The 25,000-nt window shown below is 38.6% G+C and overlaps 1 protein-coding gene across 1 annotated transcript in view; it reads left to right on the top strand.

Annotated features, from left to right (window-relative positions):
• Window positions 1-25,000, top strand: part of LOC135221163 (ankyrin-1-like) — a 147,673-nt gene that overhangs the window by 74,216 nt on the left and 48,457 nt on the right. The window contains exons 6-8 of the mRNA XM_064258988.1: window positions 5,821-5,918; window positions 22,690-22,756; window positions 22,954-23,094. Coding sequence (XP_064115058.1) covers window positions 5,821-5,918; window positions 22,690-22,756; window positions 22,954-23,094 — 306 coding nt within the window. The remainder of the gene's footprint in view (window positions 1-5,820; window positions 5,919-22,689; window positions 22,757-22,953; window positions 23,095-25,000) is intronic.

The following is a 25,000-nucleotide window of genomic DNA, read 5'->3' as shown; positions in this document are numbered from 1 at the left end:
AACTACCAAACAGTATAATAACCATTCATTTCTATCCTTTATTCTATCTTTACCTAATGTTTTTTTTTATTAACTGTATTGCATGAATAAGTTTTTCAATTTACAGCATCCTTTTACCAATAGAATACATAAAGCACAAGGGGTAGATGCTAACCAATAGGAGAACAGGATCTTATGAGGTGACTAGCATCAGGAACCAATGGGAGAGCGGGAGGATGGTAGCGAGTTTACTCAGTTGGCGGCGTGGGAGTTTTAAAATTGTTTTCGGTGGTCCGGGCGAATCTCGGGACTTTACAGCAACAACCTTTCGTAACTTGAGCAATTATCGTATGTAGAGCCGTAAAATTTTTCGTTTGCTCTCGTATCTCGAGTTTTTCGTAAGTTGAGCCTTTCGTATGCCGAGGTACCACTGTGTATATATATATATTATAGATAATATATAATATATGTATATATTATATATATATATATATATATATATATATATGATATATATATATTTATATAATATATATATATATAGTATATATATATGATGTATAATATAGTATTATATATATATATATATATTATATTATATATATATTTATTATATAGTATATCTACATCTCTATATAATTATATTATATAATATATATAGTATATATATACCGTATCTATCTAATTTATAATTTATTTTATACTATATCTATCTCTATATATCTCTATATAATTTAATATTTAATTTTATATATATATCTATATATCCTATATATCTATCTATATATCATATATATATATATATATAATCTATCTAATATATATATATCTTGATATATCTATAGTCTATATGTTTCTATATATATAGATATATATATATATATCATATATATAATATATATATTATATAATATATATATACAGGGTGGGCCCGAAAGTAGCTCACAGTTAAAAAACAAGAAAATAAAAAATACTTTATTAAACGCATAAAATTTTTCAGACATGAATAAGTGGCATATTTAAGAATGAGTGACATGAAAAGGATAAAAATAAGTAGAATGTATTAATGGCACAGTATTAATTTTCTATTGAAGAGTACTTTGAATGAGAAACAGTTCATGAAGTACTGTGATGGGCTACTTTTGTCCCACCCTGTATATATATATATATATGTATATATATATATATATATATATATATATATATATATATATATATATATTATATATATAGTATATATACAGGCAGTCCCCGGGTTACGACGGGGGTTCCGTTCTTAAGACGCGTCGTAACCCGAAAAATCGTCGTAAGCCGGAACGACGTTCTTGAAAACATGTCCACAGGGAAAATTTCACTAATTTGCAATTTTTCTTAGGGCCGTATCTCTAAAATTATCACTAATTTACTTTTTTCATGTGCAACACTGTGTATTCACAAATTACTGTATATTTTCATTAAAATACCAGAGAGAGAGAGAGAGAGAGAGATTACATAAAACATTAAATTCCTTGACCATTGTATGGCATTGTTAAGCTCCGAGTGTCACTGGAGTTATGAGGTAGGGAAATTGATACAGAAAAAGACGAAGGGAAGAATTTTCTTTTGAAATTAGTTATCGTATTATTACTACTTCTATTATTATTATTATTATTATTATTATTATTATTATTATTATTATTATTATTTGAAAATATAATAAACACGTGCATCTACCATAAAAATTCTCTCATCTCAGTAAGAAAGAGGAATTATCCTTACAAGTGAAATGGAAAGGCCATTTTCATCTCTTTAAAATACGACCATTATGAATTTTGTAATTAAAGTTTTATTATTATTATTATTATTATTATTATTATTATTATTATTATTATTATTATCATTTTTATTATTATTATTAAATAACTGAAATTATCAATAAACATTTTACATACTAGTACCATAAAAATTCTTTTATCTCGGTAAAAGAGAGAGAGAGAGAGAGAGAGAGAGTTTATCACTCTCTCTGTTCTCTCAAAAAAATACTTATAACGCTTCCAGCGAAAGAGAGGGAGGGAGTTACCACTTTGACACATTATTATCTTGTGTGGCAAAAGAGAGAGAGAGAGAGAGAGAGAGTTAACCTTAATTAAAAGTGACATGGATAGATTAGTACGTATTGTATTTCTTTAAAATACTATCACATATGAATTTTGTAATTATACAGTTATTATTTATTATTATTATTATTATTATTATTATTATTATTATTATTTTTGAAAGTATTAAAAACAAATAGTACAAGTACATAAAAAATCTCGAGTCTCAGTAAATGAGAGAAGAGAGAGAGAGAGAGAGAGAGAGAGAGAGAGGAGAGAAGAGAGAAATTCATGAACACGTGATTGCAACACTGCAGCTCTTCCCCCTCCTGGCTGTCACAGAACTTATATCTGACAGTTTTAGTACCGGGATCTCAAGAAAAGGTTACTGGAAGAAGACTGGGATTTCCTTCATTCTTCCATAAATTTTTAAATATAAGCTAAAATCTTACTAATTCACTATGGTATTTTCTTTAATGAATTGATATTATTGCTGTATGAATTAATATTAATATTTGAAAATAGTAAATCATTTATTTATCATACAAAAAAACATACATCTTTGTAGTAGAGAGAGAGAGAGAGAGAGAGAATTATTATTTTTATTATGTGATATCATTCCAACTTATTAAACTTACTAATACAGTATTAATCAAAATTAGTATTTGAAAATTAGTAAATCATTTTTGTATTATAAAAATGTATTTAGTCATGAAAATAAACATCAAAATACACTAATTAGTGATTATTTTCGTTGGAAAATACAAAGAGAGAGAGAGAGAGAGAGAGAGAGAGAGAGAGAAACTATGGTTTTTATATCCAAGTCTAAGTAGAGTATAAATGGATTCTTTAAGTGAAATAATGTTTCAATGATATTTTGCTGTTTTGTATTAAAGGATATGTATACTGTTTGAGAATGCGTTCCTTATCCTTGACTATGGTTACCATACAGTTTAATGGCGTAAATTAATTTATGCGCCCTCCGCTCAGAAACTAGTTCTGCGTATGAGGTATCGTTAAAAGGCATAAAAAACCGTCGTAACCTTGGAATTTGCGTTGTAATCTAACCAGAAACTTAGTTTTGTTAATTATGTATACTGGAAACAAGCAATAATTTTTTCATTATTTGCGCTTTTGGACTGTTATAAACTGCGCATCCCAAGCTAGTGTATTCATTCGCTCGGAAACTAGTTCCACGTATGAGAGGTGTCACTAAAAAAATTTTTAAAAAACGACATAAAAAGTGTCGAAAATCATCATAACCTCAAAATTTTTGTTGTAATCTAACCAAAAACTTATTTTTATCATAGTATGCGTTTTTTAAAAGCGTCCTTAACTCGGAGCGTCGGAAGCGTCAGCGTCATAGCCTCGGAACAAGCATCGTAACCCAGGGCGGATTTTTCAATGAATATTTAAGAAAAAGCGTCGTAACCTCAGAACGTCGTAAGCTGGACCCGTCGTAAGCCGGACCCGTCGTAACCCGGGGACCGCCTGTATATATATATATATATATATATATATATATATATATATATATATATATATATATATATATATATATATATATATATATAGCTACAATGTCCTTTAAGATCTAATTCGCTCTACCTCGGAATTAATATATTTTTCATGTATGCTTAACCAAAGGGGAATTTTTTCTCGATAATAGACTTGCCTGGACCAGGGCGCGAACCCATGGATCCTTTCAAATCCAGGAACGTCAGTGAAGCTTTTACCTACTACACCACCGCGAGAGAAATGTGGTGGCAGACAAGCTCAACTGCTAGAATCAGGTGATAGGGACCGAGTAGTCCCTTCACCAGGATGTAGTGGTAAGGCTGTTCAGCCTATGGGAGCATCCAATCGTAGACTTGTTTGCCACCTGGTACAACAGGAAGCTAGAGACCTTCCCTGTGTCTTCACGGCTGGAGGTTATCCACCATCTCTTGCGAGCGAGAGGCTTTTCTCGCCAAGCAGCAACAGAGATGGCAGGATACCTCAGACAGTCCTTTGGAGTGGTATATCTGGGAAAGTGGACCACCATCTTTGTTTGGTGTTGTAGACGGGTAACTCTCCAGTCAGAGTCATTCTTCAGCAGGTCGTGAATTTCCTCATCTCCCTTCATCGAGAAAAGCTCCTTTCAGTTTCAGCTGTGAAAGGCTATAGGGCCATGCAAAGCCTAGTCTTAAAGCTGAAAGGTATCAATATCTCATCCTCTTTTGAGATATTATTACTTATGAGGAGCTTCGAGAGATCTTGCCCAACCAGGGATCTCAGGCTCCCTGTGTGGGATGTGACTCTCGTGTTTCTGCTAGCCCTGGTATCATTGAAGAGAGTTGGAGAACTTCATGGTCTTCTTTCGATGTTTAATACTCAAGGGGACGGGGATTGGTTATGCTCAATTTCGTCCTGGATTGCATAGCTAAGACTCAGAATCCTTTGGTCCCTGATGCTAGATTTGAGTCTTTTGCCATCCCCTTAAATGACTTTGTTGGTGATGATCCAGAAGAGATGCTCGACACCTCGGGCCTGAGTGTCGACGATTCTTTGTCAGCATCAGAGGTTCCAAGAAAGAGGTGCCCAAGAATACTGTATCTTTCTGGCTTCATGAGACCATCAGGAAGGCATATATTCTGCTGTTGGCATGGACGACACTGGTACACTTCATCCAGGAGCTCGTGAGGTCAGGGCCATTGTTCCGTCCCTCACATTCCGTAACAACCTGTCAGTTCATCAGGTTTTGAAGGCGGGGGTCTGGGCACACCAGACCACTTTCACCTCTCACTACCTTTGGGATATTGCCCACAGGTCCTTGGACACTTTTTCTTTGGTACCAGTGCTGGTTGCTCAATAAGTTGTGTAGCTTACCTAGCTTCTCTTAACTGGACAAGGTTGCATCTCACCTTGTTGTACTGGTATGAATGAGTGTGACTGTAGAGTGACTGGCTCTCCTGCCATCTCTTTCATCCTACTCTTTCCCTCCAGGTAGAGAGTACATGGACCGTTAGATGATGGACCAGGTGGCCGATGCAGGTAAGACACTCCATGGAGTAACCTATCTATTTTCTTTGACTAGTTAATAGAAGCAAATATCCTCTCCTTCCCTTACAAGGCAAGGAAGGGGCTCTGGCACTATGGTTCTTTGCTTTCTCTTAAGGGAGATGCATACTCCTCCATTATGAGTAATCTCAGAAGACTGACTCTGATCTCGCAGTTCCTACTCCGATCAGACATCACTCTTATGACCAGGAAGAAAATCTAAGGTAGGCTGAACACTAGTTGGTTTGTAGATGCTCACTCAGATTCATCCCATCAATCAGTGTCTTCCTATTGTAAAGGACCAAGGGTTTGTATGTTGTGTAGGAACAAATAATAATTGTTGACTGTAAACCATACAAACCTGGGGTCCTTTACACTGACTGCCCACTTCATGCCACCGTTCAATCTGCTACCTGGAACAAAAGCAAATTGGAATGTTTATGTTTGGTCGGGAGAGACTTCCAACGACCGGACCGGTAGTTATCTACCAAACCGCCTTGTTTTATGATTTCAGCAGCTGTGTCCAGGCTTTGTTAAGTAATTCCTATTGTAAAGGCCTCAGGTTTGTATAGTTTGGAAAATACAATTTGCTTAAAAAATTGTGATCTTTAATCATAGGGAAACATGCTAAAAAGTGGTCAGTTCCCAATATCCCATGATTTTGCTAGTTTATTTGCTACCTTAGACATACTGTATATTTTAATATTTTTTCTGTTCATTATTACAGTTAAAAATGTCACCCCTCCATTGGGCTTGTGATAGAGGACACATAGCTGTTGCACGATTATTATTGAGACACAATGCAAAAACAGAAATCCCTAACAAGTAAGTTTTCTAAACCTTTGAGATCTGACGGTAAACAGCAGTTATCAGTTTTTAGGCTTTTTGTTAATTATTTCATACACTGTCTAAATTTGATTGAGCATAGTTACTTTTATGAATTATTATGGGTAATCAGTTATAATCACTGTAAATCAAACTCAAGTGTTTTGTGCACTTAAATGGTCAAAGAGTTACTAATGCCTTTGTGCCATAGCACAAATTGAGTTGTTGATCTACCAGTAAAGATGTTAACATTGAATTTAAATGGTGAGTAGAAGAATGATCAATTTGTCAAATTGAACTGACATTTTGAAACAAATGTGCAGTAGTTTTGATTTTTTCTTAGACCCTAGTAGTTCTTTTTTTAAATGCACCTAACTGTATTATAGTAGGACTGTAAAGTTATTTTTATATAGTAACTTACCAAGTAAGTACATATAGCTGAAAGCTTCCTACTTATGACAGTAAAAAGTTCAAATTTTGATGGGAACAAAACTGCAGAAAGAACCAGTTTATTTGCTGCTGACTCCTGACTAACATTGGTGGTTATAGACGTCATCTTTTGTCATTTTTGGATATTTTACCAGTACAGATCTTTGGGGATGTACTTGATTCTTTTATGTGGTTGTTAACATAATTAGCTATAGTAGATTCACATCAACTGTCCATCTGATGTCTAGGCCAGTCCCTTCTGACACTCCTGATTGGCTGTTGATAAGTTAATCACAGGGCTGGAAACTCTCGGTCTCTCTCAAGAGTTCACATAGACTTGATGTATGTTCCACCTCTCCTGAGGGATATGTCTTTCAAAAGTATCCCTCAGCAGAGGTGGAACATACATCCTGCCTATGTGAACTCTCAAGAGAGACTGAGGTTTTCCAGCCCTGTGCAGGAGCGTCATAAGGGACGGGCCTAGGCATCAGATGCACAGTTGATGTCAGTTTACTATAGTAGTTATGTCAGATTCAAGCTCTGCTAGCATTGGATATTGTTCAGAGAGGTGTAGAACTAGAATGACAAAGTTCTCTTATGATTAGCACACCAAATGCATCAGTGTAGGGGGTAGGATTGTTCAGAGTATATAGATTGGTATAAATTTAAATGGAAGGCCTTAAAATCACATTTAGACAAACTATCTAGAGATAAGAAAAGGAAGGCAAACTATCTAGAGATAGGAAGAGGAAGGCAGCTCTCAGAACTAAAAGTAGAACGTCTGTAGTGGATTCGCCTATAGTAGTTGAGGATTTACCTGTTCCTGCTCAACCTCCTATTACTTCCCCAATCGTTAACCCTCTTACTTCTTTACCAGTGACTCCAATTTCAGGCTCCCATGATTCCATACATGACACAATTGTCAGTTTCAATGTAAAGTTTGATAAGATTTAGATTTTCTCGCTACAGTGTTCCCCCTGTATTCGCGGGGGATGCTCACCAGATACCAGACCCCCCCTTCCCCTCAAATAGCTAGAACCCGCAAGTAGTTGAAACCCCTATAAAAATGCTTAAAACTGCCTATTTTGTTAGGTAAAACTCAAGAAAATGCACTAAAATTGTTTATACCTGTTTTTTTTAATAGTTTTATTACAAAAAGTACATTTTATGATGAAATTGATAAAAAAAAAACATGAATTTCTGGTTGTTTCTCATAGAAAAATACTACGAATATGTGAATTTCCTGCGAATAATGGGGGTATATGTCCCAGAAAGAAATCGCGAATACGGGGGTTCACTGTAATGTGATTATGGAGTTAGGAGCTTCTTTCAGGTCTTTTGTGGAGAGTTTGTCTCTCAAAAATAAAAGTGATAGTGCATTGCTTAGTGCAAGTGTTTTAATTTCTGAGGAGGTGACTTCTGCCCCCAGTTCTCCTTGATGAAGGTCCCTGTCCCACTCCCCTGCACCAGGGAGAAGACATACTGGAAGTCCAAGGGACAGTTGCCCCATGCCCCCTTCACCATGCCTGTTGATCGTATCCAGGCGGCGACAGAGCACCATTGGAAAGGCGTCTCTTTCAGTGCACACTGACTGTTGTCGGACTCGATCGACTCTTCCCCGGACATGAGGTGCCATTGCCGTAAATCCTTCTCCATACTACTGAAGAGGCATGCTGTGCCTGCTGATGGTTCTCCTCCTCCTGTTAGAGGTAAAGGGAGATTTGTGACAGTTCTCAACCTTCTTGTAGCTTCTACGATACGGAAGCTTGTCATCACTGTAATTGGGATAGCCCAGAGTCCTTCTACGGTCAGGAGCAAGCTTCACGCCTGGATTTACTTGATAAACGTCTGTCTGTTTCTGAGCGTTTGTCTCTTGCTGACCCTGTGGCTTCTGCTTCTGATCAGTGACCAGCTGCTTTTGATCACTTGGTGCCCTCTCTTGGTTTTTCTGCACCTGCATCTGTCCTCTTAGCACCCGCCTCAGACCACTCGGCAACCATATCAGGCAGCTCTGCATCTATTTCGGACCTCTCGGCCCGTGTCTCCATGTGGTGCCAGTGCGGCCAGTCCCCAGTTATCGGCAGACTTGGTTAATGGCAGTCCAATTTTATGGTGCTTGTGTAGCCCCGTAAAATTGGTTATTTATGGCGCCATAACGGGACAAGTTTCGGTTATCGGCACCATAAGGTGCTGATAATAGAGTTATGGCACCATAACATACCTAGCAGAGGTGTCATTAACTGGTTATTGGTGCAATTAACTGGAACTTGGTGCCATAAGCGCCATAAATCGCTGACTTTCGGTTAATGGTGGTTTTTGCATCAGGACCCCACGAAGAGTGGAACCCTCGCCGATAACCGGGGACTGCCTGTATTGGGTATTTCAGCACCAGAATCAACTCCTTCTACTTCAGTTTCTAATATGAATTTGTTGTTGGCACCCCTTAAACACTTTCAGTTTCTAATGTGGTTTTGTTGTTGGCACCCCTTAAACACCAGTTAGAGGAGTTGATGGACTTTTTAAGAAAGAAATCTTCTAAAAGCAAAGATAGCATCTTGTTTCTAATGAAGTTCTTCCTGGAAAATTATCCAGATTTCTTCATACCCTGCTACTCCAGCAGCCCCTGCCTCTACTTTCCTTATGGGGAAATCTTCTGAGGGCAGGCTTCCCCAAATGGTTTTGTCCTCCTCTTCTAAGAAGGTTCTTGGAGGATAGGAAGAATGGCTGGCCAGTAAGAGGGAGCAAGGGAAAGCCACGTTTGCATTTCCCCCCTCTAAGCTCATCAAGATGAGGTACTGCCACTATATGACAGGTGAGACTCCATCCCAGGGAGTTTCTGCCTCCTCCTAGGGGGACTTCTCCAGTCTAGTGGACTCAGCTAGATATTCGGTATTTGCTGTTGCCAAGATTTTCTTCTCTCACTGGAAATTGATGACTTAGTGAAGAACATTTTCAAGGTCTTAGAAATATTTAGTTTCTTAGACTGGACGGTGTGTGCTTTAGCTAGAAAGATGGAGAATTGCCCTTCTCTGTTGAAAGACCTGGCTGTGGACTGGCTCGGAGTGTGCTGTCTTGCACTGACAAAGCAGTTAGGGGTGGGTCCAGTGAAACAGCCTCCATTTTCTTGGTGGGGATGTTAAAAGAGAGAACTGTGGTGCTCTTGTACTTCTAAGGGCATCATGACTACACAGAAATCTGCTCTCTTGTTCTTACTTTTTGATAAGGCTTATCTTTTCCCGCAAACGATGGTAAAAGACATCCTGTTGGACGTACAGAATAAGTCCACCATGGACTTATTGACACAGTCTTCCAGAAGACCAAAGGAGCCTATGACTTCTACAGTCTCAGCCCTTTCAAGGGGGTAGAACCAGACCACAGACCAGACCAAGAGCTAACTTGCAACCTTCCTCGAAACCAGCCAGGAAATCTTCCATTAAACCTTCATCTGAAAAGTGATTCATCTGTCCTCTATGTCCTTGTAGGTGCAAGGCTCCTTCATTTTTGGAGGAAATTGAGCCTCAGAGGAGCAGAACCCTGGGTAGTCCATGTATGTATTGAGAGAGTGCTATTCGATCCCTCTCAGAGAGAAGCCTCCATTAACCAGCTCACGGATTGCTTTAACAGTGTAGTACTCAGTTGGATCCAAAAGATATTCGGCCCCCTCACTGGAGGTAGAAGGGCTTATCCACAAGAAAGCAGTGGAAGAGGTGTTAGATCACTGCACAGAAGGGTTCTACAACAGACTTCATAGTCCCCAAATCTTCGAGGGCTGGACTGGACAGGATTAGACCTTTATGCTTTCCCTGCACTTGCCATGATAAGGTAGGTGATAGACAAGTCTCCACACACCAGAATGTCTCCATGACACTAGTCACCCCATTCTGGCCAAGGAAGAAATGGTTTCTGGGCCTTCTTCGTCAACTAGTGGACTTCCCAAGACTTTTTCCTCAAAAGAAGTCACTACTCAAATAGCCACACCTGTTCAGATTTCATCAAGGACTATCCACTCTGTCTCTGACAGGATTTTGACTGTCACAAGACTAGTTAGAGTGAAAGGCTTTTTGAAGCAAGCTGCAGAAGCCATTGTTAGATGTTGACGATCTACTAGCAGACACTACCAGTCAAAGTGGGCAGTATTCAGAAGTTGGTGTTAACAACGTAATATCTTTTCTTCCGAACGACTATAGCCCAAATTGCGGACTTTCTGCTGTTTCTGAAGTCCACCAGAAAGTTATCCCCCAGTACCATTAAAGGGTACAGATCTATGCTGAGCTCTTTTCAAACAGCTTTGGATATTAATCTCAGCCAGGACCTTAGCAATCTAATTAGATAATTTGAAACTTCCAAATTGGAGAGTAAAACGGCAATCTCATGGAATTTGTATGTGGTACTGAAATGGCTCTTTGGGTAACTCTTTCAAACCCCTCCACTCAGTATCACTCAAGAATCTTGCAAAACAGACCCTCTTCCTGGTAGCTCTGGCTACGGCCAAAAGGGTCAGCAAAGTACAGTCAAAAGATAAAAGAATAAAGTTCCCCCAAGGAGACACTGTCTGTTCCCTTTCTTTAGGATTTATCGCCAAAAATGAGGACATAAACAATCCTTGGCCACATTCAGTTGCTATTAAGAACCTGATGGACATCATCGTACCAAAGGAGGAAGAGCAACATTTATGTCCAATAAGGGCTCAACACTTATTTGCAGAGAGCTGAAAAGATCAGAGGACTTCCAAATAACTTTTGGTGTTCTGTGAAATCTCCATCCCACCTGATGTCAAAGTACTCCATATCCTTGTTTTTGATGAGTCTGATAGTCGAGGCACACTCTCAGCTCCAGGAGGATGTTTTACCTTCCATTAACACTAAAGCGCATGAAGTTAAAGGAGTCGCCACTTCTCTCATCTGAGACATAATATGTCTTTTAAATTATTAGGCAGTCTACATTCTGGAAATGTAGGTCAGTGTTTACAATGCAATACCTAAAGGAAATCGAAACATTTTGAGAATTGTCCTATGTTGGATCCTTTGTCAATGGCTGGCATGATGTTGGGAGAGGAAGCATAGGGGCAAACTGTCCCTCTACTACTATATTAGTACCTGGAGTACCCTCCAATTTGTTATGACAGGGTGGTATCTGGTTTTGTTTATAATGTAGGTGATGAGGTTGGTTTTTTATCTGGTCTAAGCCCAGGGCAAAGGCGCCGAGTTTTTAACCTTCGACAGTCATCTGGTGTATAGTGGTCCCCCCTGCATTCGTGGGGGTTGCGTACTAGACCCACCCCCGCAAATATTTAGAACCTGCAAATAGTTGGAACCCCTATAAAAGTGCTTAAAATGATCTATTTTGTTAATTAGAACTCAAGAAAAACCCACTAAAATTTTTTATACCTGATTTTTTAATAGTTTTATCACAAAAAGTGCATTTTATGATGAAATTTATTGAAAAAAAACATTAAGTAGGGGATATTTCTCATAGTAAAATACTGTGAATAGGCAATTCCTGGGGGTGTGCCGATAAGTGAAAGCTGCCATTAACTGAAACTGATTTATGGCGCCATAAGGTGCCTTATGGCACCGATAACCGGAACTCGTCCAGTTATGACACCATAAATCATCGATTTTATGGCGCTAGACAAGTCCCATAAAACCAGATCTCTGATAACCGACTCTGCCGATAACCGGGGACTGCTGGAAAGGTTATTGGCTAATCTTGACTAACTGTTTTCGGTCTACTATAGCTAGGCTAGCGTATCACCTATCCTAGGTTATTGTTTAGTCAATCTAGATTATTTAATAACCTTTTATGGGAATGCACATAATAGCCTACCGTATTAAGACAATGCTTAAGTATACAGGCTATGTGAACTATCAGTATATGTATGTCCTTAAATCTTACCTTATTCAGGTTATGTACTGTCTAATCCAGGTTATTTATTGTTAACCCTTAGGGATATACAGTGGACCCCCAGTATTCGCATTCTCCAGATTTGCGGACTCACACATTCGCGGATTTCTCTGGGGAACGTTTCCCTGCATTATTCGCGGAAAATTCGCGCATTCGCGGTATTTTTCTATGATAAATATCCACAAATTCCTGGTTTTTTTTATGAATTTCATCATAAAATGCACTTTTTGTGATAAAACCATTAAAAAACCAAGTATGAAATTTTTTAGTGGGTTTTTCTTGAGTTTTAACTAACAAAATAGGCTGTTTTTAGCATTTTCATAGGGGTTCCAAACATTCTCGTGTTCTAACTATTCACGGGAGGGTCTGGTACGCATCCCCCGCGAATACGGGGGGACCACTGTATAATCTTAGGTTATAGGCTACAGAGAATATGTACCAGTCTAGCTAACATATTCTCACTGTTGCTAATATATCGTTGTCTGAAATTATGACCTGTATATTAATTATTATTAATAATTGTGGAACATTTCTTTAGATAAAACTTGTAAATAGCATAATAAATTTTTCCAAACAATTTTCGCTTCTACAGATAGCTGACAATCTCAAAATGTAAGAACTGCCTACATGTACTGGCGAAAAAGCGGGTTTACGGCTTTTCATTCCCAATAAATCATTGTTCTACGGTCTACACTAAAAAAGCTAAATTGACCAATAAACAATGAAATACGTACAACAATTTGGACCATTCAATACCTAACATAACCATGACTGTACCTGTAAATAAAGTGTATTAGTGTACAGGGTACAAGAAATACTGTATGTACGTGTGTAGTAAAATGTGGAACCTTACCTTTCGAATGAGGGGATGTCCGAAAGGGATGACAGAGGAGGAGGACAAATGGCAGAAAACATGAACACTTAACTTTATGAAACACATTTAAAAAATGGCAGAAAACATTAACACTAAACTTTACGAAACACATTAACAAATGGCAGAAAACATTTAACACTTCTTGATTATCCCCATCTTCGTTCTCCATAGAAAGCATCCTCTTCTTTCCGTGAACTTCAGCAACATTCTTGGGACCCATGGCTAATAACATAAGTAATTAAGTTCACACGCAGCACAATAAAGTAACTTACATTACAATGAAAGCGAAATCACTTAACACGAATTTTCGTTAACAAACGAAATATATGTGAACAAACTAATTCCAGTGTTTACGATAACGCTGCTGCAAAAAATGATCAAGGCATGATGAGACAGATGCTGACCAATAGGAGAGCAGGTTCTTGCAGTGATGACCAGCTTCAGGAACCAATAGGAGAGCGGGAGGATGGTGGCGAGTTTACTGAGTTGGCGGCGCACTTTTAAAATTGTTCTCGGCGGCCCAGGCGAATCTCAGACTTTACCCTTCTACAAGCTGAATTATTTTCGTACACAGAAGCAAAAAAATTTTCGTCTTTGCTTTTGTAACCTGAATTTTTCATACGAAGGGACTTTTGTATGTAGAGGTTCCGCTGTACTTAGCTTTCAAGTTAGATGTTTCCATGAACTTTGGTGATGAAATCAATGAGCGAAGAATGAAACTCTCTGAGCTCACTATCCTAAATCACTAGTGCCGACGTGTACTGGCAAAAAAAGAATGTTTACAGCTTTTTACATACACTTAAATCATTGTTCCATATTATAAACTAAAAAAAAATGTTTAACGGAAACTTAAAATTGTGCACTTAGCTTTCAACTCATATGTTTCCATGAACCTCAAAAATGAAATTGATAAGCAAAGAATGAAATTTTCGGAGCTAGCCTAACAATCATAAATCATAAGAAGCGCTGACTTGCGTCGGTGAAGTAAGCTGATTACAGTAAAGCTTTTAACTCACAATGAATCATTGCTCCACAGTCTAAACATAAAGATTTTTAACCCTTAAACGCCGAAGCGGTAAAAATCAAAACTCCCCCGAATGCTGGAGCCGGTTTTGAGTGAGCGCGGAAGCGGAAAAAATAATTTTTTCAAAAAATCACAGCTCGCTTAGTTTTGAAGATTAAGAGTTCATTTTTGGCTCCTTTTTTTGTCATTGCTTGAAGTTTAGTATGCAATCATCAGAAATGAAAAATGATATCATTATCATATGTAAATAATGCGATATATGGTAGCGAAAAAAAAAATTCTTACATAATTGTATTAAAATCACGCTGTGCAAAAAACGGTAAAAGCTAACAATTTTCTTTTTTTTTCGTTGTATTTTACACTAAATTGCAATCATTTTGATATATAATACATTGTAAAACAATAAAAGCAACACCGGAAAAATATTATCACAAAATGATGTACGAATTCGTAACGTGGGAACGTAAAAAAATGATTTTTTCAAAAATTCACCATAAATCTAAATATTGTTCTAGAGACTTCCAATTTGTTTCAAAATGAATACAAATGATTGAATATTACGATACTGTAAGAGTTTTAGCTTACAATTGCGTTTTTCGACCATTTCGGTAGAGTCAAAGTTGACCGAACATGGTTTTTTTTCTATTTATCGTGATTTATATGCAAATATTTTGAGAATGAGAAAAGCTACAACCTTCAAATATTTTTCCTTTTATTTTACATGAAATTGCGCACATTTTCATATATAAAACTCTATGAAATGCTTAATATGAAACGGAGCAAATTTTCCGAGAATTCGATGTACGCAATTCGGAGATTTATGGCGGAGATTTATGGCGGAGAATCCACGCGCGGAGGGAAGGAAAGTTTTTTTCATAAATTCACCATAAATCGAAATAATGTGCTAGAGACTTCCAATTTGTTGCAAAATGAAGGTAAATGATTGAATATTACTAAAATATAAGAGTTTTAGCTTACAATTGCGTTTTTCGACCATTTCGGTAGAGTCAAAGTTGACCGAACATGGTTTTTTTTCTATTTATCGTGATTTATATCCAAATATTTCGAAAAGGAGAAAAGCTACAACCTTCAATTATTTTTCGTTGTATTCAACATGAAATTGCGCACATTTTCATATATAAAACTTTATGTAACGGCTAATTTAAAATGGTGCAAACATTACCACAATCGCACGTATGATTTTTTCGGAAGAGTTACCGCGCGGACGTAAGGAAAATGTTATTTTTTTCGTAAATTCACCATAAATCGAAATATTGTGCTAGAGACTTCCAATTTGTTACAAAATGAAGGTAAATGATTGAATATTACTAAAATATAAGAGTTTTAGCTTACAATTGCATTTTTCGACCATTTTGGTAGTCAAAATTGACCAAAGGTTGAAAATTTGTCACTTATCATTTTTTATATGAAAATATTTCAAAACTGATAAAAGCTACAACCATGGGTTGTTTTTAGTTGTATTGTGCATGAAATTGCGCACATTTCCATATATAAAACTTTATGTAACGGCTAATTTTAAAATGGTGCAAACATTACCACAATCGCATGTATGATTTTTTTCGGAAGAGTTACCGCGCGGACGTAAGGAAAAAGTTTTTTCATAAATTCACCATAAATCGAAATATTGTGCTTGAGACTTCCAATTTGTTGCAAAATTAAGGTAAATAGTTGAATATTACTACAATATAAGCGTTTTAGCTTACAATTGCGTTTTTCGACCATTTTGGTAGAGTCAAAGTTGACCGAAGGTTGAAATTTTGGCACTTATCGTTATTTATATGGAAATATTTCAAAACTGATAAAAGTTACAATCATGTGTATTTTTATGTTGTATTTAAAATGAAATTGCGCACATTTTCATATATAATACTTCATGTAACGGATAATTTAAAACGGTGCAAAAATTATGTCAAAGTGACGAAATAATTTTTGAGATGTGTCACTGATACTTTTTAGTGCGATAAGAAAGAAATTCACGCTTGCGCGCCTGCGTAACGATTGTAAACAAAACAACGCCTTGATCCGTGAACTCCCAGCATCCCCCAAGGCGTGTGATTCAAAAGTTTTCGGCTGGTAGGCCTATAAGTATTTTTCCGTGAATTTTTAAAAAAACTTTTTTGAGCCGACGTATGGTACGTCCATTCGGAAATCGGGGGAGATTTTGACTCGACGTTTAATACGTCCATTCGGCGTTTAAGGGTTAATTATAACATAAAATTATGCTCTTAGCTGAATCAATTAGGAAAGAATGGAGTTCTCTAAGCTCTAGTTTCTTGACTGACCAGAAAAAGAATGGCATCTTGGTTGGATTTTGGTCTTATGTAAACAATATGATGTAAACAATATGACGGTGCCTATGCGCATAACCACTTCTTCATGGGGTTTTGATGTAGTACTCATGGGTAAACTGGCTATTAGCGTTCGCTGAGGATGATAGAAAGTGCCCTCTTATCCTGAGTCCATTTAAACTATTGTGTTATACGTAATGCTTATCTTTATGACACAATACTCGGCCACAAGCCCAGTTAAGGGAATTCTTTGACATTAGTCTGGTCATCATGGTGCTCTTGATAGGCCATGGAAAGGGTAATCCTTGAGGACGAGACAGCGACTACACTATGAAAATGACATTTTTATAATAAAATTAGATTTTACATTTACTTCCCAAGTAATTACATAATCAGAGTTCATCCCTCCTCCCCTCATAGTGACATTGGGGGGCCAAACAAATTGGATCTCTGTGCAGTTTTGTACCCATCGTTCCTGGTAGTGGGCGGGTCCTATTCACCTACACGAGCAATGGTGGCGTCACCACAAAATTTTAATTTTTTGACTGCCATGGTAAGAAGCTTTCATCCATATGTAATTACTTGGTAAGTATATGTAAAATCTAATTTTGTTAAAAAATCTCATTTTTATCTTATTGATGGGTTCTGTTTCTCAGTTATCTTACTCTTCCTTAAATTATTTGTCATATTGTTTCTAGATAGTGTGCACATGCTCTCCTCTCTTCCTAGTAGGGGCAGTGCTGTCCCTTTATCCTTTTGTTACACCTACATTTTAGCCTTTAACTTCTCCTTCATGCCCACTTTCTTTTCTTCCATCTTAATGTCCAACCTCTTTAGCAATTACTTAGTAGTGCTATTGTGAGGTTTTCTTCCAGTTTCCTGTGTATTTTATCTTGTGTTTTCTCATTGTTTACCTGTTCCAGTGCTTGGCATTATACCAACCTAAATTTCATAATTCTTTGTCTCTCTCATTGAAAATAATAAGTGAAAATTAAAAAGCAGTCAGTTATGCATGTGTGGAGCCATAGGTTTGCTGCACATAACTACATAGTTAAAGGAACGGCATACTGATACTTTTCACATAAGTGACTTACCAAACAAGTATATAGCTGAAAGCTTCCTTGCCTGGTAGTCGAAAATTCAAACTTTGGCGGAGGCACTGCCATCGTTAGTGGCGGTGAACGGGACCCACCCACTTTTGGGAACACCTGGTACTGCCGAGCAAACAATCTACAATTCGTTTTCTTCCGGTTACTGGTTAACACTGGTGGTTCCCGTAGCAGTCAATTTCATTGCATTTGTGTTTTAACTTACATTTTTGGTGACATATTCTTTTGGTGATTGATTGGTTAGCTTACATTTTTGGTGACATATTCTTTTGGTGATTGATTGGTTAGCTTTCATTTAGCTTTTCAGTTAGCTAAATTAGCGTTAATTATGTCAGACTCTAGTTCATCAGGAGTTAGGTTTTGCAGTGAAGGCTTCAGAACTAGGATCGTGAAGCTTAGTTATGACCTGCACTCTAAATGCATAAAATGTAAGGGCAAGAAATGCAATAAAGAATTAACTTGCAGTGAATGTCAGGGGTGGGATGACCAGATGTGGGAAACTTTCAAGTCTTACTCTGAGAAGATGGAAAAAGATAGGTAGAGAAAGGCTGCTCTTAGAGCCAGAAATGGAAAGGGATAGGTAGAGAAAGGCTGCTCTTAGAGCCAGAAATGGAAAGGGATAGGTAGAGAAAGGCTGCTCTTAGAGCCTAAAGTATTTCTGGCATTGAGGCATCTCCTTTATCTTAGAGGCAAAGAAGTCAACTATTTCTTCTCTGCTTTTGTCTAACATTTCTCCTATCATTAGTCCTCCTACTTCTCTACCACTTACTGCTGTCCAGCTGTCCTATGCTTCCAATCTCGACACCATTGCCAGCCTTGAGTCCAAAATGGACAAGAAGTTTGAATTTTTAGCAAAGTCTACAATGGATTTAGGTATGCCTTTTTGTGCTTTTGTCAAGAAATCAAATAGTGCCAATGCAGGAGAAGACATACAGGATGTCAAAGGGAGATGGGGGGAGGGGTTTGCCCATGGGCAGTCATTGATTCTGTTGAACCTGTTGATTCACAGGTTTCAACTAAGCACCATTGGAAAGACGTTAATGCGAGTGAATTACGCTTTATGTCGGAGTCGGAAGTGTTGTCGTCGGACAAGAAGTGACATCATCGAAGTCTAGTGATTTCTCATCCTTGCAGATTGCTCGACTCCTCCAGTTAAGAAGCATAAGGAGCCAGTAATGAGTCCACAGCCATCCTACAGCTTTGTGCCTGATCCTTTAGTTCAAGGATCAGGTCAATCATTGGGAGAGAGTCAGAGTCATGCTGGCAAACAGATTCTGGCTCCAAGGTGCTTGGATCATTGGATTCGCTCTCATGCTGTTGACTCTTAGTTGCTCATCGACACGGGTCTCATCTCATTCGTCTCCCGCACGCGATACCTCGCCAGTCAGTTGATCTTCATCTAAGAGGAGTCATTCGACTTCTACAGCTTTAATATCTACATCCTCTGCGCCGAATGATGATAAGTCATTAGGGCCATTTAAACAGCGGCTTCAAGAATTAATGGGTTTTCTCAACAAAGCTATTGCTCCCAAAGGGGAAGACTGCTCTGTCCCCAGTGTCGTTGAAAGAAGAAGAACCAGAGCAAGACTCAAAGCCTTCGTCAGCATATTCAAGCTTCCTGAAGTATTTTCTGCTGAAATACCCAGATTTCTTCAAACCAGCTCCTCCATCCTCTCTACCTTCAACTGAAGAGTTTACGTCAGACTGGTTAGGTGTCTTTGTCCAGTGCAGACAAGGCAATGAGAGATGGCTCGGGAGAGTTAGCTTCACTTTTTTCAATGAGGATTTTCAAGAAGAGGGAGTTATGGTGCTCCTTCACCTCTAGGGGAGTAGCTATGACCCAGAAGTTGGCTTTGCTTTTCTCACCCCTGAATAAGCCACACCTTTTCCCTGAGGAGTCTGTACAACAGGTGCTTTCAGATCTCGAAAAGAAATTGACAAACAATCTCCTGACACTGTCTACAAGGTGCCCGAAGGAGACCTACAGGTGCTAAGTGGACTCCACTACAGAAGCACCCCTTTCAGGGAGGCAAGACAAAGCTTCAAGCAAGACCCAAGTCCAACTTACATCCCCCAGCTAAGTCAACTAAGACGTTGTCCTTCAAGTTGACATCTAAGTAATCCAGAAGTCATCCTTCAAGTCGACATCTAAGTAATCCAGAAGTCATCCTTCAAGTCGACATCTAAGTAATCCAGAAGTCCTTCACACACCAGTAGGAGCAAAACTCCATCTCTTCTGTGAAGAGTGAAGCTAGAGAAGAGCAGAACCATGGGTCGTACAAGTATCTCTGGAAGGTTACTCCTTCCTTACCTAGGGACTCTAGCATTAGTGGAGTCATTTGTAACATTAGGTCATCTCCACATGAGATCTCTCCAGTACTTCCTAAAGGCGAGTTGGAGTCGAAAGATCAACCCTACTCATTAGTTTTGCTAATTACAGAGGAAATAAAACTAGATCTATGGTGGTGGCTGTCACAGGAGGAGCTTCAAGAAGGGATTTTGCTTGTCACTCTGAACCCAACCCATCAGTTTTTCTCTGATGCATCAAACAAGGGCTGGGGAGTGAACTTAGAAGGGAACAGGGTATCAGGGATGTGGATGTGAAGGAATTGAAGGTGATCTTCCTTGGACTCCAGGCCTTCACACCATTGGTCACAGGGAGAAATGAGGCATTTTACACAGACAACACCATGGCCCTGTCGTATGTCCACAAACGTGGGAGATTTATTCTTTTTTTCTCAATGAGGTGGCTGAGGATCTACTCTGGGCGAACCGTCACAAAGTCAAGCTTTTTCTGTGCTTCGTTCAAGGAAAGATGAACATCTTAGCAGATGAACAGAGACGTTCCAACCAAGTTCTCACTATGGAGTGGACTCGGAATGCTAGTCTGCAGAGATCTTTGGAGGTTATGGGGCAAACCATCCATAGATCTCTTCGCCAACTCCAAGAACAATCGTCTACCAATCTTCTGCTCACCTGTTCCGGATCCGCAAGCTTGGAGAACAGATGTGATGCTCCTGGATTGGACAGGACTCAACATTTATGTCTATCCTCCCTTCAGACTAATGAAAGGTCATCATAAGTTTATGATGCATTGGAATATGTTGATGACTCTCTGGCCCCATTCTGGCCCGGGAAAGAGTGGTTCTCAGATCTTCTCACTCTGCTTGTGGACTTTCCCAGACTTCTTCTACAAAATCAATATCTACTCAACCCTACTTCGACATCAAGGGTTATCTGCTCCGGCCCTGACAGGTTTCAGACTATCAGGATTCTTGTCAGAGCAAAAGGGTTTTCTCGCAGAGTGGCAGAAGCTATAGCAAGATGCAGAAGTTCTTCTTGTAAGTTATACCAGTCGAAGTGGAGGATTTTCAGAAGCTGGTCCAGACAGAGTCACATCTCTTCTTCTTCGACCTCTGTAGCACAAATAGCGGAATATTTGGTATTTTTAAGAGTTATAAGGAAACTGTCTACATCTACCATAAAGGGCCATAGATCTATGCTTTCCTTGGTATTTAAGCTTAGAGGACTTGACCTTTCAACCAATCAGGATATCAGCGACCTAATCAAGTCCTTTGAAACATCGAAGGTGGAAAAGTCTGGGAATGTCAATTGGAACCGTGACATTGACGTGAAGTGGTTGTAAGGTTTGCAATTTGAACCATTGTGATCTGCTTCTTTTACAAACCCTATGAAGAAGACTATTTTTGTTGGCTTTGGCAACAGCCAATAGGGTGAGCAAAATTCAAGGAGGTGAGTTTCGCTCAAAATGATGTACTAGTGTGCTCTTATGCAGGAGACTTTCGTGCAAAGAATGGAGACCCATTGAAGCCTTGGCCTCATTTTTTTTATAATAAAAAATTTAAGGACATTTTGGGACTTGAGGAGGAGGAGAGATTGTTATTTCCAGTATTATCTTAGTAGGACTGAGTAGATAAGAGGAGCATCGAATCATCTTTGGTGTTCGGTGAGAGACCCTTCCCATCCACTTTCCAAGAATGCTCTTTAATTTTTTCTAAGAAGTCCCATTCTAGAAGCCAACTCACAAGTTCGAGAAGAGGTCCTCCCTGCCCTTAATATGAAAGCTCATGAAATTCGAGCAGTAGATATGTCGTTAGCTTTGTGACACAGTATGTATTGTTTCCTCCATCCTTCAAGCCACTTTCTGGAGATTGAAGTCAGTGTTCGCATCACACTATCTGAAGGATATAGAATCAACTTTTGAAAACTGTAGTAAGTTGGGGCTGTTATCTGTAGCTGACATGGTGTTGGGAGAGGAAGTATATGGGGACTTCTTTCCCTCTACAGTCTCCTGACCTTGTAGATATTAAGGTTTGTTGAGTCTTTGGGAAGCCCGGGGGTACGATATACTCAGAGTACCGTCCAGTTTTTTATGGTTAGGGGTGTAGTTTTAATTTTAGTGCAAGTGATGGTTTTTTGGTGTGTTGTCTGGTCTTCACCCAGGGCAAGGACAAATTGTGTGTTTTTGTTAATCATCGGAGAACTTTCATGGTTACAAAATCCCACTGCAAGCAGGGACGAACCTGGCCATTACTGCCACGTCTCCTACAGGTGATCAGAGCACCGATCTGAGGCAGTACTCACCTGCAGCTGCGGTGTCACCAGGTAAGGTACAGCAAGCATTATATTCATGTGAACAATCTTATTTTTTTTAACTCATTTAGTGTTGAAAAGAATAATGTCCATATTCCTGCCTTCATAGGAATGTGGAATCAGCTAGGTATTTGTTTGGTAAGTCACTTATGTGAAAATTATATATTTATTATTTTCACATAAGGTTTCACATATTCTTACCAAACAATTACATAATCAGAGCCCTCCCTCCTTCCCACAGATGGACATTGCAGCTCAATGAATTGTTGGTTGTTTGCTCGGCAGTACCAGGTGTTCCCAAAAGTGAGCGGGTTATGTTCACCTACACTAACAATGGCAGCGCCGCCGTCAAAGTTTGAAATTTTGACTGCCAGGTAAGAAGGCTTTCAGCTATGTAATTGTTTGGTAAGTATATGTGACACCTTATTTTATTATAAAAATATCATATTGTGAGGCTGTGTTTATATTTTTATCAAAGGAAATTAACATTCAGCTGATATATCTACAGATTTCATAAGACTCCGCTTCACTTGGCTGTAGAAAATGGACACAAAAATATCATTTCACTACTTCAGGTGAGTAAGATTAATATTCTATTTGTGAAGCTTAACTGGAAGATTTTTATAATTAAAACCCGACTAGCATTAAAAAAACTATTTAGTACCTTTGCTATAGTAGCTACTTAGTTTTGGTTGCATCACACTTGTTTATGTATGGCTATTTTCACATAGCTATTCCTGTCTCTCATTTTAACTATTTTTTGTCCTAACAGGGTGATTTAAGTCTTGATGAAGGGGAAGATGCTGTGGCTGTTGACTCCATCACCTTAGACATGATTCATGATCCTGTTGTTTGCAAAACAGAAGAAGTTTGTACAGAGGAGGATGAAGAAGATCAAGAGTACACAGAAGAAGTGAGTGACATGCAGTTTTTATATTTTTTGAAAAAAGAATGTCATTGCTTTATAGGGTAATTCACTGGCCAGAAGCATAAGTCATCCTTTAGAGTAACAATTTACCGTTGTTTTTAGTTTTATCTGCATTCTGTTATCCTTTTTAGTTTCATCTGCATTCTATGTTATTTACTGCATGAATGAGCCTCTTCTACAAGTTAGAATTTTGTTTAACTATAAGTATCTGTATTTTACCTTAATTGATTTTTCTGCATATTGCTTATATCAGTGATGACTGTCAAAGTGGTATGTATTCAATTGTCAGATATAGTCAGGATTTTCAGTTCATAATTATTATTATTTTAATTTTTTTAGTGGGTCGATCACAGTCATCCTATTTGACTGGGTGGTTTTATAGTGTGGGGTTCCGAGTTGCTTCCAGCCTCCTTAGGAATCCATCACTTTTCTTTCTGTGTGCTGTTTCCAGGAGCACACTCTAATGCATGGTCCTGGCGCTACTTCAGCATTTAGTTTTTCCAGGTTCCTTTTCAGGGATCTTGGGATCATGCCTCGTTACCTTATGATTATGGGTACAATTTCCACTGTCATATCCTATAACCTTCTTATTCATATTTTCAGGTCTTTATACTTATTCATTTTTTCTCTTTCTTTCTCATCTACTCTGGTGCCCCATGGTATGCGACATCAATGAGTGATACTTTCTTCTAGGTTTTGTCAGTCAATGTCACGTCTGGTCTATTTGCATGTATCACCCTATCTGTTCTGATACCATAGTCCCAGGGGATCTTTGCCCAATTGTTTTCTTTCACTCCCTCAGGTTGGTGCTTGTATCACTTACTACCACAAGGTAGCTGATGTTTCTTGCACAAGCCCCAGTGGAGGGCTTTTGCTACTGAATCGTGCTTCATTTTGTACTGGTTCTGTGCAAGTGCTGGACATTTGCTTGCTATGTGGTTTATGGTCTTGTTTTTCACATTGCACTTCCTGCATATGGGTGAGATGTTATTTCCACCTATTGTTCTTTGGATATACATATCTGGTTCTTAGGGCCTGATCTTGTGCTGCTGTTAGCATTCCTTCTGTTTCCATCTTGAGTTCTCCCCTCTTTAGCTATTGCCATGCTTTGTCGCTGGCCAGTTCTTTAGTTTGTCTTGTGTACTGTCTGTGCATTGGTTTTTTGTGCCACTCCTATGTTCTGTTTTTCATTTTTCGTTCTGTATATTTCTGAATCTTTGTCTACTTTTATCAGTCCTTCCCATGCACTCCTAAGCCACTCATTTTCACTAGTCACAGTCCTGTATGCTTAGTAGTCCGCTCCCTCCTTCCTTTCCTGTTATGTATGGTCTATCCATACGTATTTGCTCTTGGGCGTAGTGCTTTGTGTGTTGTCATGTGTTTCCTAGTTTTCTGGTCTATGCTGCAGAGTTCAGCCTTCGTCCACTCCACTGCTCCAGCACTGTATCTGGTTATTGGTACTGCCCATGTGTTTATGGCTTTCATCATATTTCTGGGTTGAGTTTTGACTGAGTTGTGGCGGGATCACAAGCTCAAAATACCAGCAGGAAAAATTCCCCCCACATTAAACTTAAACGATCCAGCTACCAAACCCACCCTCAGTCACACTTTCCTCTTCACACTACGGAATTCACTCAGGACAATTGACCTACACAAACCCAAAAACAAAAAACTCTCAAAACACATGTACTTACCCAACTCCAGATACTTTGGGCTATGCTGTGCTGTCCGCTGGTCGAGGTCGCTGAGACACTAACAACCACAAGACAAAAACCAAGAACCATAACCCCACAACTCAACAACAACACAATAACCAAGGACCACAACCCAACAATATAACACCCAAGGACCACAACAACAAACAAGGAACACAACCACAACTCAACAACAC

The sequence above is a fragment of the Macrobrachium nipponense genome, chromosome 2 (assembly GCF_015104395.2).
Source record: "Macrobrachium nipponense isolate FS-2020 chromosome 2, ASM1510439v2, whole genome shotgun sequence".
Lineage (NCBI taxonomy): Eukaryota > Metazoa > Arthropoda > Malacostraca > Decapoda > Palaemonidae > Macrobrachium > Macrobrachium nipponense.
This window is presented reverse-complemented; position numbering and strand designations above follow the sequence as displayed.